The sequence below is a fragment of the Panicum virgatum genome, chromosome 9N (genome assembly GCF_016808335.1).
Source record: "Panicum virgatum strain AP13 chromosome 9N, P.virgatum_v5, whole genome shotgun sequence".
Taxonomy (NCBI): Eukaryota; Viridiplantae; Streptophyta; class Magnoliopsida; order Poales; family Poaceae; genus Panicum; species Panicum virgatum.
The window spans coordinates 71386860-71401765 of record NC_053153.1 but is presented as its reverse complement, the minus strand read 5'-3'; the positions used below and the strand labels follow the sequence as shown (position 1 = coordinate 71401765).

The 14906-nt window shown below is 47.5% G+C and overlaps 3 protein-coding genes across 4 annotated transcripts; 1 reads left to right on the top strand and 2 right to left on the bottom strand.

Annotated features, from left to right (window-relative positions):
* Positions 1-96: 96 nt before the first annotated feature.
* On the bottom strand, positions 97-4108 carry LOC120691826 (calcium-dependent lipid-binding protein-like). Its single transcript, XM_039975023.1, has 12 exons — positions 3899-4108; positions 3417-3518; positions 3089-3139; positions 2839-2959; positions 2640-2758; positions 2195-2293; positions 1947-2027; positions 1758-1843; positions 1430-1655; positions 1183-1350; positions 697-1088; positions 97-183 (listed from the first exon to the last, which is right to left on the bottom strand). The coding sequence occupies exons 1-11, from the start codon at positions 4001-4003 to the stop codon at positions 750-752; spliced, it is 1497 nt and encodes a 498-aa protein (XP_039830957.1). The 5' UTR covers positions 4004-4108; the 3' UTR covers positions 97-183; positions 697-749.
* Positions 4109-6179: 2071 nt separating this feature from the next.
* On the top strand, positions 6180-9068 carry LOC120691391 (receptor-like serine/threonine-protein kinase At2g45590). Of its 2 annotated transcripts, XM_039974444.1 has the most exons (2): positions 6180-8349; positions 8655-9068. In XM_039974444.1, exons 1-2 carry the CDS (start codon positions 6359-6361, stop codon positions 8842-8844), a joined length of 2181 nt encoding a protein of 726 aa, XP_039830378.1. In that variant the 5' UTR covers positions 6180-6358; the 3' UTR covers positions 8845-9068. The 2 variants fall into 2 exon arrangements, with proteins under 2 accessions (XP_039830378.1, XP_039830379.1); XM_039974445.1 differs by lacking the exon at positions 8655-9068 and having other exon boundaries at positions 6182-8596.
* Positions 9069-10516: 1448 nt separating this feature from the next.
* LOC120692793 (transcription initiation factor IIF subunit alpha-like) lies at positions 10517-13816 on the bottom strand. Its single transcript, XM_039976178.1, has 9 exons — positions 13552-13816; positions 13268-13426; positions 12790-12935; positions 12189-12559; positions 11860-11975; positions 11601-11723; positions 11294-11503; positions 10995-11189; positions 10517-10847 (listed from the first exon to the last, which is right to left on the bottom strand). Exons 1-9 carry the CDS (start codon positions 13738-13740, stop codon positions 10752-10754), a joined length of 1605 nt encoding a protein of 534 aa, XP_039832112.1. The 5' UTR covers positions 13741-13816; the 3' UTR covers positions 10517-10751.
* Positions 13817-14906: the final 1090 nt, after the last annotated feature.

The window sequence follows — 14906 nt, the reverse complement described above, 5'->3', positions numbered from 1 at the left end:
GTGTCCACTGCCCACCCACTTTTTTATCTTTAGTTTGCCGTACTTAGCATGTCAAACTCTGATATAATTTGTACGCTCGGTCAATTAGGTCTTATGTTTGCGAAAGCTAAACTCAATGTGCTACACTTTATAAACATGATAAATTCGTCCGACAGCGGTTGTCACATAACATCAAAGCAAAGCCTAAAAGTCAACCTGCAAATGGTGCGGTTCGGAGCGCTCCTAGACATGACCCGTCGCTCCTACTGCGCCAGAAAAGGTTCGTGGATTGAACCGCTCCGATGGCACCGCTGCCCTGCCAGACCCTCGGGTATCCTAGGGCCGACCCTCTCACGCTGTTGTGTGCTAGTGCTAGTGTTATGCTTGCGTAGTTGCCTCGCTGGTGATAGGCTATATAATGATCTGATATGTAAGAGGCTCTACCGCATCTAGGTTGCAGGCTACCTGTTGCCCACGACACACGTGCCAGCAAAGTCAGCTGGGAGCCGAATCTTTTAGGCAGTGGCGAGTTGGATTTGCACGTGGAGGCAGCAATGATGGGAAGCAGAAAGAGGATCGGTTTGAACCTTGGGTCGATGGTGTCATGGTCCGTATCGCACCTGATTTATTCCGGATTGATCCGTTTCGTTCCATTGCTCAAATTAAGGGGCGGGGTGACTTCACAAAGGGGTCGACTCGGACCCCTTGCAGGCCGACCTAAAAGAAATCTGAAGGCAAAACTAGGAGCAGTCAAGATGAGGCCAGCTTCCTCAATCGTCGATGTTGGGTACGCTGCTGGCACTGCGCCTGGCGCTGCTGAAAGGTCCTGTGACTGTCCGGCCGACAAACTTGCCGGCCTTGCTGAGACCGCTCCCGAACGCGCCAATTCCGGAGCCCACGGCCGTGCCCACCATCCCGACGCCCGAGCCGGCCGTCACGACACCAGTGCTGGCCACGTTGGTGACCGTGGACGTTGTGCCACTGACCGCGTCTGCGGCGCCGCTGACGGCCGCCGTCTCGCTCCTCACCTTCCGCCGCTCCTCCACGGTCCGCTTCTCCAGCTCCAGGGCCTCCTGCGCCTCCGCCTTGGTGAACTGGTGGTACACCACCTGCACGAGCTTGCAAGGCACAGTCAGGTAACCGGCCGTGCGGCGGCGAGCTAAACACGAACGCGGCAGCAACGGCGAGGTGATCGGATCTTGCCTTGATGGTGAGCACGCCTCTGTCCTTCTTGTCCTTGACCTTGGTCGTGTCCAGCGACGACAGCAGCTGCAGGTTCACCTCTTTCACCGTCTCCAACCCCAGGTCGCTCAGGGGCAGCTTGGCGATTCCCAGCCTCTTGTCCTGCTTCATCTTGTCCTCGTCGAACACCTGCAAGCGCAGAGAGAACTCAGGCCCCCTCCTCTACTTGCTTCCTATCTGGAAGGGAACAAGTGAGGTTCGTGTGTACCTCAAGAATCAGAGCCTGCGTCTCCTTGTCTTCGGCGATCAGCTCGAACGTCTCGTTCCACTGAGGGTTGAGGTTGTCGTCAATGACACTGGTCTTCTCCCTGAACATTGGGCGTATGAACAGGACCACGTAGGGGTCCGATTTGCCGATGAGCTCCTTGTTCTTGAGGGATTCCGCGCGCACCACGGTGACCGTGAGCTTCCCATGTGGCTTCAGCTCAAGATCGCTGCACAAGAGAGTACGAGATTCTGTCTGTCATCCCAACATGTTTTTCGAGTCGAAAAATCAACGAACTTCCTGGACGAGTTCGGTAGCAGTTTGTGTTAACCTGACGTCCACGTCGACTCCACCCAGTGGAACAACAATTCTATGTGGCCATTGGAGCATGTCAGTGATCAATGACGCCACTGTATCCTACAGAAAGATAACAGGCAAATATGAACTTCTTTCCCTGCTCAGACTTCGTAGAAGGAAATGAAACAAAGGTAAAAAAAATGGAAGGAAAATCCATTCATACGTCAATCATGTCTGAAAGCCCAGGCATTGCGGTCAGGCTTCCTCCCACGGCTTTCAGTACGTAGTCGACTCTCGGTTTTGGCTGCAATTGCAGGGAAACCATGCGTCTCAAAAACAAATATGTTACAAAGAAAAAAAGCATGTTCCCATTGAAAAGAAAAAAAAATAAAGATTGTTCTCATATACATCTCTGGTACCAAAGGTTAAGCCTGATTAAAAGATGAGTTTGAGTAGGCAAAAGAAACACACCTCTGCCAGAAGAGCAACAACAACAGCAGAGATGCATGGTATCTCGTCCGACAATTGGAAGACCACACGGATGACAGTGTACACCTGAAGGTTCTTAAACTGTATAGGTACATGAAAATAAACACGATAACTGTTAAACTAATCAGTACTAAATGCAAAAACTAAAATTGCAGTTTAAACATGAGTTCCTGTTTCTAGACAAGTGTAACGTAATTTTTTTTTGCACTGCATTCAAATAATGATATAATTGTACCAGAGTCTAGCAAAATAAATTTGGATGATCCATGCTTTTACTTCGTCTGCTTAAGCTAGAATTATGAATATCATCCGTATGGTAAAAATATTTTATGTGTAGTTACATTTAAAAAATTCAGCACTTTTTTTAGAAGATGCGAGAAATTAAAGATCATATTGCTTTGGCCAGGTTGTGTAGCAGTCTGTAAACCTGAATGGGAAGTGAAGCAACAAGTGTTTCGACTGCAAGAATGATATTTGGATCCCCACCCCACCGGAAGTCCATGTCCATTGTAATCTGCCCTTTCTTAAAACTCTGAATCCGAATGCCTGAACACAAAAACATATGTCACAGTGAGATTTTGTGAGGGCACATAACTGTGAATTCGACACCATTTTGTCTCAGCAACCTTCTATTTTCGGTGGAACAGTCCCAAGAGAGAGTCTGCTGAACTTCAGTGAGGATATCCCTGGCGGTCGATATTCATCGAGTAGTGGTTCCACAGAATCCCTGATGACCATGGTTGCTGCCTGTAATCAGATGCAACTGCAAATCATGACAGTTCTTGACATCAAAATGGTGAATTAAAACGGCAACGTGGTCATATCTGCATGTATCTTAACATGGAAGTGTTCCCTTTAAAGGAGTTATTATCTTACCTCTTCAACAAAGGGCCAAAGCTTGCTCAATTGTTTGTTGAGCCATTTGACCTGAAAGCAAAACAAAAATGTGTGTCATGGTAAGCATGCAAGCAATCAAGGGGTCTTAACTCTAGGAGAAGCAACTGCAAGCAATGAAGTAGTGGATGTTTCATTTTCCAGCTTTATCTGTCAATGACAACAATTAAAATTCAGATAACTTTGGAGTACTGTTTGGGACAGGAATGGGCAGAATGTACACGGTGGTACTGTACCCAATATAACAATGGCTTTTTTACATGTAATGATTAGCTACAACAAAAGAGCGTCAAGTCAAGTAGCATTTCACCTGTTCATATTCTGGGAATGATATCCACTGGGGGACATTTTCTCCACATATTTTCTTCACGTCTTCACGGTTGAGAGATCCCAGTGAATTGATATCTGCAGCCTGTTTTAAAATGTATCATTGTGAATTTTATCATAAAAGTAAGACCTGCAAATTTAACCCCATAAACTCTGACGAAAACAAAATTACAGTGAAGAGACATCCCCTTCCAAGATAGATACTGAACACAAATCACCAATGGCGAAACACAGGCAATGTTCTTAAGTCTGAAACCCCAATCTATGGGCTATGCCTATTCAGTGGTATTGCCCCAAATCGAAGATGTAAACCGATGCTTTCAAGTTTCAACAATAGATCGGTATTTACCAACAACCGAAGGTTTATCTCCATTGGTGAATCGATCGAGAACAGTTAACTGAAGGTGAGGGTAAGAAGAGATGAACTTTGCATCGATCAAATCGGGATGATGCAGTAGCACTTGCCTTGTTGCTGCGCTTGGCGGCGCGGCGAGCCATGGCGCGCGCCCAGCCGGCGATCAGGGCGACGCCGACGATCATCCCCACTACGAATCCCGATATGAACCCCATTTCGCCCTCTCCCTTCTCAATGTGCGGGATCAAGTGAAAAATTGGCAATTGTGTATGGAAATTCTTGGGCCAAAATCGATGGCGATCCTCTCTCCAAATTGTTTTACTGCTAACGTTCCATTTGGGGCCGATTTTTTCGCGTGCGATTAGGAACAATAAAGAATGGAGAGAGAGAGAGAGAGAGAGAGAGAGAGAGAGAGAGAGAGAGAGAGAGAGAGAGAGAGAGAGAGCGGGTGACATGCAATGGCGTGCGATAGGTGAAGGTTGTCAGTTGTCACAGCGAATTTCGCATGGCTGGACCAATGCACAATCCAACGTGTTAGCACCTGGCCAAAAAAAAAGGATTTCAGCTGGAAAAGGATCCTCTGACTCTGACGATAGACCAGACCATGACGTGGTCACTGACCTGTGGGGCCTGCGGATACGCGCCCGCATTATCAGTTACCACATTACAGCTACTTGCCGACTTAACGTCGTTCAGTTCAGTTTGGACCAACTAGGTTAGCTGAGTTATTTTGTGCAATTTATTTCAATTACGAATTTTTTGGGATTTTTATAGAAAAATAGAATTTTTGGGATTTCAAAACTTGTCAAATGTGGTTCGTGAACTGAATAAGCAAATTATCCCAACAGTCATTCTTTCTAAAAAAAACAGCTATTCATGAGGCAACCAATTTTTTCAGTCTATTCAGTCAGAGTCTGACAAATTAGTACTCGGATCTCCATCGCGCGTTGATCTTCTTTTTTTCTCTTCATAGCAATTCAAGCTATCTGTTTCTGTACTTGTCCTTGGCCACTGGTACCACCTATCAGTTCCCTTGCGTAAAAAAAGTGCAAAGGCGGAGGCAATGGCATGACCTCATGTTACTAACAGGTTGTGCCGACGTAGTGCCATTTGGGGCAAAATATTGCATAGACTCCGCTGCCAGGTAACATTATACTCTCTGAAAGGCCATGGCAGGGCGCTGATAAGCCCACAAAGCCAAGCTGCAAAGCAGAAGGAGAAAAAAAAGTCAGGGTCTGCATAACACACCGCCAGCTGCAAGTTGACCAAAGAAAAAAAAGGAAAGAAAAAGAAAAGGGTCAGGGACCATGACAAAAAAAAAACCTTTGCTTTCATTGACCTTTTGCACTTTGCTGGAAAAAGTAGTAAAGGGCAGGGGTTGGACTGAGATATTCAGGTTGCTCCATGCCCAACCAGAAAGGAAAGGTTTTCTGTAAAGTGTCCACAGCACAGTACTAGTATATTCCTACCCTGGTCCTGGGTGATAATATGACATCATATTGTTGCATAGTTTAGACGATTGAGCTTGTTATTCCTCCTTATCTATGATTTTCCTCTTTTGTTTTGAATCTTTATTAGATTATTTTTTTGTGCCTTTAGTTCATCCAGTCGCAAAGTTGCCTCTAAGAAGATTAGTTTAAAGTAGCTGGGAGGAATCCCTGGGACCTACTCCCTCCATCTTAAATTATTAGTCGCTTTAACTTTTTCAGATATATTAATTTTATTATTATATCTAGATGCATAGTATATACAACTTAAAAAGCTAAAATGACTAATAATTTAAAACGGAGGGAATATGATATGAGAATTCCGTGTGAAAAAAATATGTTTCACATGACACTCTTGGAATAATAGTATTCCGCATACATATAAAACTGACGAATTGGATACACCCATGCTGGAAGCTTGAAAATGTGAGTATACCTCATGCGCGATCTCGATTTGATTGATGTGGGGATTGCGAATTCTGGATATGTGTACTGTCCTTCCCATGCAGCCATGCTAAACCCTAGGGCCACTAGCCATAACCAAAACTCCCAGCAGAGCAGATCGTGGTGGCTCCTTGACCACACACCGGGCCGAATCCGCGTTGACAATTTTAACCTCCGGCCCCACATCCCCCGCTCCGCGACCCGATCCTACATTCCCAACTCCACTCCCACCTACAACTACAAACGCGCCAGCTGGCTCCGCCTCCAACAATCTTTTTCTCCCTCCCCCTCCCCCTCTATCCGACGCTGCGCACATCGGGCGGGCTCTCACCCTCCCACTGACCGTGGGCCAGGAAATTCGTCGGCCCACTGGACAGTGTCCAGCATAGGATCCTCTGTCTCGAACCCGTAGCCGCCGCACTGGAGTCGAAGCGCGCACGCTGCACACGCTCTCATCGCATCTGGGGTGGGAGGAGATGGCGGAAAGCCAACGCACTTTTCGCTCGCCTCAGTCCGCTGCCTCGCTTTGCGGTGCTCCACCCTGCCCTTGTCTTTTCCCCGCCTCCGCCTCCGTCTGCCCGGCCCGCTACTGGCCCCTCTAAACCTCCCCCGCATCCACCCACCCCCACCCACCCGGCGATGCCCTCGCGGCAGCCCCCGCCGCCGGCTCCGTCGCCGACCCCGGCCGCGGGGGCGGCGGTCGTCCTCGCGGACCTTCGATCCCGCGGGGGGCGCCACCGCCGCCGCGTATCCGCTGCCCCCGCCGCCGCTGCGGGGGCCTCAGCCGCGGCGGCCCTGATCTTAGCGGTCGCCGTCGCGCTGCTACTGCTGTGGCGCAGGCGGAGGCGGCGGAAGCTGGCCGCGGCGGCAGGGGCGCAGCCGGGGGCCGAGCTGCGGAGGCTGTCGTACCAGCATCTGCGCCGCGCCACGGGCGGCTTCGCGGCGGGGAGCAAGCTGGGTCAGGGCGGGTTCGGCCCGGTCTTCCGCGGCGCGCTGCCCCGGTCGGGCCAGCCCGTGGCCGTCAAGGTCATGGACGCCGCGGGGTCCCTCCAGGGCGAGCGCGAGTTCCACAACGAGGTCTCCCTGGCCTCCCACCTCCTCGGCTGCGCCGCCCCGGCCCCGGGGGCGCCGCCATCCATCCTCCTCCCGTTCGCCTACTCACTCTCCGCGCAGCCGCGCCGGCGGAGGATGATGCTTGTGTACGAGCTCATGCCCAATGGGTCGCTGCAGGACGCGCTGCTCGGGAAGAGGTGCCCCGAGATAGTGGCCGAGTGGCCGCGCCGCCTCGCCGTCGCCCGCGACGTCGCCGCCGCGCTCCACTACTTGCATTCCGTCGTGCAGCCGCCCGTGATCCACGGGGATGTCAAGCCCAGCAACGTGTTGTTGGATGCGGACCTCCGTGCCCGCCTCTCAGATTTCGGCCTCGCGCGGATCAGGACTGAAGAGGAGGATGAGCTGGAGAGTGGTGCGATTGGGGCCGATGCAGATGGGAATGGCAATCCTGGTGGTGGATGTGACGAGGATGTGTCAGTGGCCGGCGAGAGCATGACTGCTGTCGTGGTCAATGGGGAAGACAATGCTGCCAAGTCGCCAGAGGATGATGAGGCGTTCACGACGGCCTCTCCTGCCGAGGCTGCATCCACTTCTGGATGTGACAAGACTAGTGTTGGTAGCGGACTGAATGCCCGAAGCTGCAATGGTGGAGGAGCTGCAGGATCAGGATCTGGGAGTGACTGGTGGTGGCGTCAGGACAATGGTGGCGGAGGTGGTGGTGTTAAGGACTATGTCATGGAATGGATTAGGTCTGAGATCAAGAAGGAGCGGCCGAAGAATGATTGGATTGCGGGATCATCTGCAATTGCCCCTTCAACGGAGAGGAAGAAGCAAAAACGTCGCGCGCGGGAGTGGTGGCGTGAGGAGTATGCAGAGGAGCTCACTAAGAAGCAGAAACGGCGGGCACTGGCCAAGTCGAAGAGTGACGCTGGTGCCATGTCTGGGTTGCAGTGGTGGGAGAGGGATTGTGATTTAGAGGAGAAGGGGCATTCAAGATGGAGGATGATGAAAAAAAGTTGGAGCCGGAGGAGCAGCAATGGCAATGCCAGCATCGGTTGGTGGGTGGATGGTGTGAGAAGAAGCAGCAGGGATTGGGCCAGTGGGGAATTTGTGCCCAAAAGTGGTGGTGCAGTGAGCAGCACACCAAGCATGCGAGGCACAGTTTGCTATGTGGCTCCGGAGTATGGTGGCGGTGGGCCTCTATCAGAGAAATGTGACATTTACAGCTTTGGAGTGTTGTTGTTAGTTCTTATATCTGGACGCCGCCCACTCCAAATGACCACCTCACCAATGTCAGAGTTTGAGAAGGCGAGCCTCATCTCATGGGCGAGGCATCTTGCTCAAGTGGGCCGTTTGCTTGATCTTGTTGATCCTGCACTGCGGGACGTTGATCGAGACCAAGCACTTCTATGCATTACCGTTGCGCTCCTTTGCATCCAGCGGTCACCAGCTCGCCGCCCCTCAAGTGCAGAGGTCCTTGATATGCTTGCTGGTGAGGGCGAGCCACCACCTCTTCCGTTAGAGTTCTCGCCTTCGCCTCCTGGCGGGTTCCCCTTCAAGTCCAGAAGGAAAGGCCGGTGAGTGTAGTTTATTGGTAGTGTTAGTTCTCTATCCTTATGCTTGTTTCTTCTTGTACAACGCTCCTAATTTATCTGCTTAATTTATTGATATGTAAAGATCTTGATGGGACAAAACAGTGATCAACTGGGTTCAGATTTGACGAGAACTGTTGTGCCCCATTAATCAGTTGGATAGTCATAGTTTGGTTATTCTTTGTGCAAACTCCTTTCTATTCAGTCAATTGATTGATCGGTTGGAAAACAAGTACGAATTTCAGTTCAAATTGACGAGACCACATGCTTACTAGTTGTTTTGTTAACAGCAGGAGTACCATGCTTGAACAGTTGATTCTGCTGAGTGAGAGGGAATCATGCTACTTTTGGACATGTTTTTTCTTCTCTTTTTTTTTTTTGGGTTGTTGCAGTTCCCTTTCACTTGACTTTTCCTTAGCACTCTCACTTTGTCCAGCAAGTATATTCTACCTAGTTGCTGGCTTGCTTCGAACAGCTTGAAAAATAATCTTCAAGTAGGCCATTGTCGTACATACTATCTGAAAAGGCCTTTTGTCAATCCTGCTAGTGTGGGCATATAACTCTAATTGAGGTTCGCTCTCTAAACTTGAATGCCTTAACCTGGAATAAAATTCTAGGTCATGTTTTAAAGCAGTCACAGAAAAATTCCAAGCTTGGAAAGACCTCCTAGAACCCCATTCTTTGTGCATTATATGAAAAATGTTCTTGTAGTGAGTTTTAAGACTTGTAAGTTATTTATCTGTTGAAACTACTCCCTCCGTTCCAAATTATAAGTCATTCCAAGAATCTTGGAGAGTCAAACCATCTCAAAGTTTGACCAAAATTATAGAGAGAAACACAAAGATTTATGACATCAAATAGGTATACTATAAAAATATAGCTAACAAAGAATCTAATGATACTTAATCGGTATCATAAATGTTATTATCTTGTATAATTTTGGTCAAACTTGAAAAATTTTGACTCTCCAAGATTCTTGGAATGACTTATAATTTGGAACGGAGGGAGTACATCAACCAGCATATAAATCAAACTACATCACCCCTTACTAATTTGACACCAGCTTGTGCTATCGTTTCATTTTTCTGTGCATTTGCTTTGTCTTTGTTGTGATCAGTTCCTTCAACAGAAAATAAATGTAAACTCTAAACCATTCACATGGACTGTGGTATGAAGGACAAAACTTCATGCGTGTGAAGAAAAAGGTTAATCAGACAAGTGTTGCCCATTCAGCTACTTGGCACTTGGCACTGACAACTGATCAAATCTTGGTCCATTCAGCTATATGAGACTTGTAACCAATGAAAGATAATCTGATCTGTGTTTTTCAGAAGTCAGATATTGTCATGAATTTGTAGAAGTGATTAACTTTTCATATGGATGGTATAGAAATAACTGGTGTGACGATATCACAGAACAGTACATGTGGAAGGTGTTGTGATGGGCACCTGTTCTTCTTTGGGCTAACTGATGTTGATTAGGAAGATGTAACGATGTAAGTAGATTTGTTGGACTGCTGGCAACTAATGATCTTTGCACATCGATACAAGGAAGGCCTAGCAGGTGGAAATTTCGAGCCTGTTATTTCTGGCCGGCCATATTTTAGTTCAGTTTATGCTGCTCTTGGGGCAACCACAATCTGAGATGATAAACAAATGAGAGAAATTACCTTGAAGCAATTAGCAGGTGCTATGTGAATGTTTTCCTATATCGAGCTTTAACCTTGTTTTGTCGATCAATGATTATTTTAGCATGGTACTTCAATTGCAAAATGTGATTACACTGTTGCAATGTTCATATAGTTTCGATGGTATCATTGTTATCAAATAACCCTTTCTGTCCGAAGTTTTAATGTCACGCAGTAGTTTGTTCGTTTGATCATGCAATGTCGCGGTACTCCCACAACAAATGCGAATAACACGGCATGCTTTGATGATCTGACGCGTTGAGTTGTCCAAAACAAAAAAACATGCATTGATCGCAACCTTTACACTTATCACCATCCATCATCGTTCCATTATGAGCTGCTCTGGAAGGTCATCAATCTAACGCGCAAATAGAATAGCATTATAAAATGCATATCAATAGCATTTCGTGGATACTAGCTCTGTTAACCCGATGCAGGAGCAAAAACAGCTAGCAGGACGTCGAGTAGGGGAAAAAAACCTGACAGATGCTTCTTGCTGAGTATCTTGAGTTGCCAATACAGTCAACATTTCGGTATGATGGGAGCAAAAAAATGAATTATCTATTTCGTTGCACTGAGGCATGAACGAACCTGTTACACTGTTGTATCCTGCATTTCCAAAACAAATCTACGGTATGCAGATGGTTGCTATGATAGGACATAACACTATGGCCATATACAGCTGGGGTAATTTGTCTGTTCACTTGTGTTCCTGCCGAAGAACGAGGTAGCTACGGCCCTTGTTCTTAAACATGTGAGAGATTTTCCTCACAATGTTAAGAAATGCTTTCTTGTCCTGCAGAAAGAGATAATAAAAGGAATCAAGATCTTGGACACCTAGTGGCAGGGATATGGGTATTAACAAAGTACTGCAATGAAACTTAAAATGCACAAGAATGCATCAAGAACGAAAACACGTCACCAAAAAGCTGAAGCAGCCTACCTCTTGAGTTACTAAACGAGGTCTGAACCTCGACACCAGATCTTGAGATGTGGCTGGAGCAAGTTCACGAAGTGCTGTCCTGACTTCCTCCTCTGTGATGGGTGATAATTCTGTCGTTCTTGCTGGAAGAGATGCTTCTGAAATTGGTTCCAAAGAAGATGGAGTTTCATCCTTGACAGACGACATTGTGGTTACCTATACCAACAATATGCCACTTTTATTGCAAAGAATTCGGTGCAGTGTATGATAGATCATTGAAACTTTTCACGTGTAGAGTGCAAAAGGAAGAAATTACATACAGGTTCTGTCTTTATCTTTTTGGAGGCTGCAGCATTAGAAGTATTTGCATCACCACCCCCTGATCCCCTCTTTTGAGTGGCTTTGGATGGAGGTGTAGAGCCCTGAGCGTGCGTAGAGGGTGTTGGTTTAGCAGGGTTGCTATCCACTTGTTTAGTTTTGGGTACAACCAGTTGTTTTGGAGCACATTCTGGCGATGATGGTTCGTCTTCCTGTTAGATGAAACAACTACAAATATGAATTCTATTCCACAAGATTGATTGCGCTAATGCAAAAGCATATGCAAGTTCTAATAATTCTGATCATTACATCTGTGTTTTTGTCATCAGCGTCGGACTCATTTTCCCCAGCAGCTCGGCGGAGTAGCTTTTTTAGCTCCTGACCAGACTTGCTCAAGTTGTCGTTGCTGCCTAATTCATTCTCGTTGTCATCCTGTGAGTGTTATGATAGAAATCAGATATTGCATCTAGCCATCTACCAATGTTGCTCTGGTTAAGGTGGCATCTGCAGATGTAGTAAATAGCTTACTAGCAGTATATTGCAGCAGGCACATCATATCTCTGTTTACCTGCTTAATTTCAGGAGGAGGAGCCTCAGGATCCGCTAAATCAGGTCTTTCCTCTATATCAATGTCCAGAGTCTCATCATCATCAGTGAAGGTCTCTTCGTGCTCCCAATCATCACCTGATAAACAAAGGTTCCAGAATGAGGCTAACATGCATACTGGATTGGCTGAGAACTTGGGTATGGAAAATGGTATATGATCTTTTTTTATTCGTATTGTGAAACTGTGAATAGTTTTGAAGAATAACAACGAAACATGTGTTTATAAATATAAATGCAAGCAGAATCTCAGAAGTCTCAAAATTAACAAAAAGCAGTATTTGACATGTATACCTTTCTCAATTTCATCATCCAAATCGAAGTCTCTGTCCTTCCCGCTTTCCTCGCCGTCCTCATCGATGCCTTTAGTACTAAGCCCAAGCCTGTTTCTCCTTTCAGCTTCCCATTCTTCGTCATCCTCACCTTTGACAGATTGATTTCCATTCCCATTCATATCTTCTTTCTTGGGGTGAACCCCATTTGTTACCCCTCCATTTACATCGTCAAGCCTCTTCACATCCGAACTAAAGGCAGCAGCTCCATTTGTAGCTGCCTTCATCAGCCACCGTTCATACCCAAATGCACTATTTCTCCTTCTATTCATCTTCTCTTCAGCTTCTTCCAAGGTTAGCTGTTTATACTGTGCAACTTTACTGAAGTTGTACCTGAGAAGATATTAAAAAAACTGTTAAGGATGCTCTAATACAATTAAGAGTGCTTGTCTAAGAAAATTATATTAGGGGCTTTCTAGCACTTATTAGTAATGTCATTACTTGACGAAACCACTCTAATGGCACTTGAATCTTGCTGGTAGTGTTCGGATGACTGATGATAACAGTTTGTTTTTTGTTTAAAAAGAAAAAAGAAAAAAAAGAGGAGTGGGGCAGAGCACTACCAGGAACCAACTGGAACAGCGGTGATCTCCTTGCCTTTCAACGTTAGTGAATAGTATGTAGCCGGTGGGTCTTCAATTTGGCCTTGATACTGATGTTCACCTGTCTCATCCTCTAAAATCCAAGGCCGCCTGCTGTAGTCCTTCTCCTGGTTTGTCAAATATGTGGTCATTAACAGGGGAAACATTAGCTTATTGTCCTTAAGTTGCTGCACCTAGAACAAATTACTGCATAAGGATCTTCTAAAATCTGCATTTGCCAACTGCATACTGCTAATGTTCTACTGGTAGCACCTACAGTGTTATCCGAGTTCCATTGTGATTAGTTCGACTTCGCTACATTAATCAAAGTAGGGTACGCACTATATTTTAGGGACGAATGAAGCATATTATTAATTGAATAAGAATATCGACACTATCAAGTTGTACCAAACAAAACAATGGTGATCATGATCATCCACGATTAAAAAAAAAACAGCACCCGCATGTTCCCGGTAAGCTGCCGTCCTTGCGGGACATCCTTGCGGACAGACCACCTGTTCCCCGCGCTCCTCTTCTTCGACAAGGGCGGCAAGCCGGTGGTGAACCTGCCGATGAAGTGGGCCTTCTCCGCGGAGGTATCCACCCGGACATCGTACTCCTGCGCAGCGCGCCACGGGGATTTACAGCAATCCCCGGTTGGGGGAACGGACGAACACCCAGGTTAGCCGCATCGCTCGCGCGATCGAAAAATCTGCATTCACGAAACGGCGCGCGGGCCGGTACCCGGATGAGCCTGGTGACGGGGGAGGCGCAGACGGCGCAGCGCCCGCGGGCGCGCGCCACGGCCCTGCCGCAGCCGGTGCAGAGGGTGGTGTGCCGGCACGACGTGCCGTAGAGTCCCGACGCGGCGCCGCAGCGCTCGCACGCCTCCTTCAGGACCAGGTCGGCAGGCGCGCCGACCCCCGTGCCCATGCCGCCGCGCGCCGCCCGGTGGTGCGCTCGGTACGTAGGGTTTGGTGTCGGTTTGGTTTGCGTGTTCGTTTGGGCCCATGGGAACTGGGAAGGAGACGTGGCGGCGGATTTAAGGGTCGGTGGCTCGGTGCTCGAGCCGCGCAGGGCAGTGGCGCGCCTGGGGGTTGTGTGGTGTGGCCCTACTGGCTGCTGGTGGGGACGGAACGAGCCGAAGCCAACGCGGGCGGGCCTAACAAATTGCAAAGCCGCGGAATGGGCCGTGTCCGTGCGCTGATGGGCTGGGCCTCGTAGCGGACTCGACCGCACCGTGGGCCAGCCAACCGGGGGAAAACGCCGTGAGCCCCTGGAAAGAGTGATATCAAACTAGTGTTTCCGACAATATAAGGTCAACATTTCGCGAATCTTATCCTATAATGAGTCTAGATTCTCCTGCTCATATTCATGGCTAATCATTACCGTTAGAAGTGACAAACTCCTTCCATATAGAAAAAACAGCGACACAATCTCCAAAGTATAACTTTGATTACTTAATTTTGTAAAAAATATTTATTGAAAAGTGATATATGTATATTTTTATGAAAGTATTTTTTAAAAACAAATATATTTATACAGTTTTACTTTTTCATTCAATAACTTGAAAGTTTTTATACTTTCAATATTTGATCTAAACTTTGTCCAAAACGATATTTTTTTTACACGAAAAGAGTATATCATGATGGTGATGGTGAGATGTTTACAGTAACTTCATCGATCTCGACTTCTCAACATCCCGAGACTTTCAGAGATGCAAATAATCGACGTGGACAATCCTACGCGGCTATTGTAATCCGTATTATTGTAAGTCACTCAACGCAGTCATCCACTCGCTTTAGGCCTGGAAGACTTATACTCGCGTCTCGAGACTCGAGAGTGCTCGACATGCCGGAGATGATTGCCTGCTTCCGTGGAGCACGCAGGCTGCCAGGCTGCTGTTGCAGCGCGTCATTGTCCAAATGAACGCAGCCAATCCTGCCGAACCTAATAACCCAGTAGGGCTCCTTGGACAAAAATGAGCTGGGCGCTGGTCATGGTAGGGTTTAATTTCGATGCGCCTCCGCCCTCCGGCTCCTGACCTGTGGTCGCCGGACCATGACCCCGTGCCTGTTTCTCAACTGGTCGTCTCCATG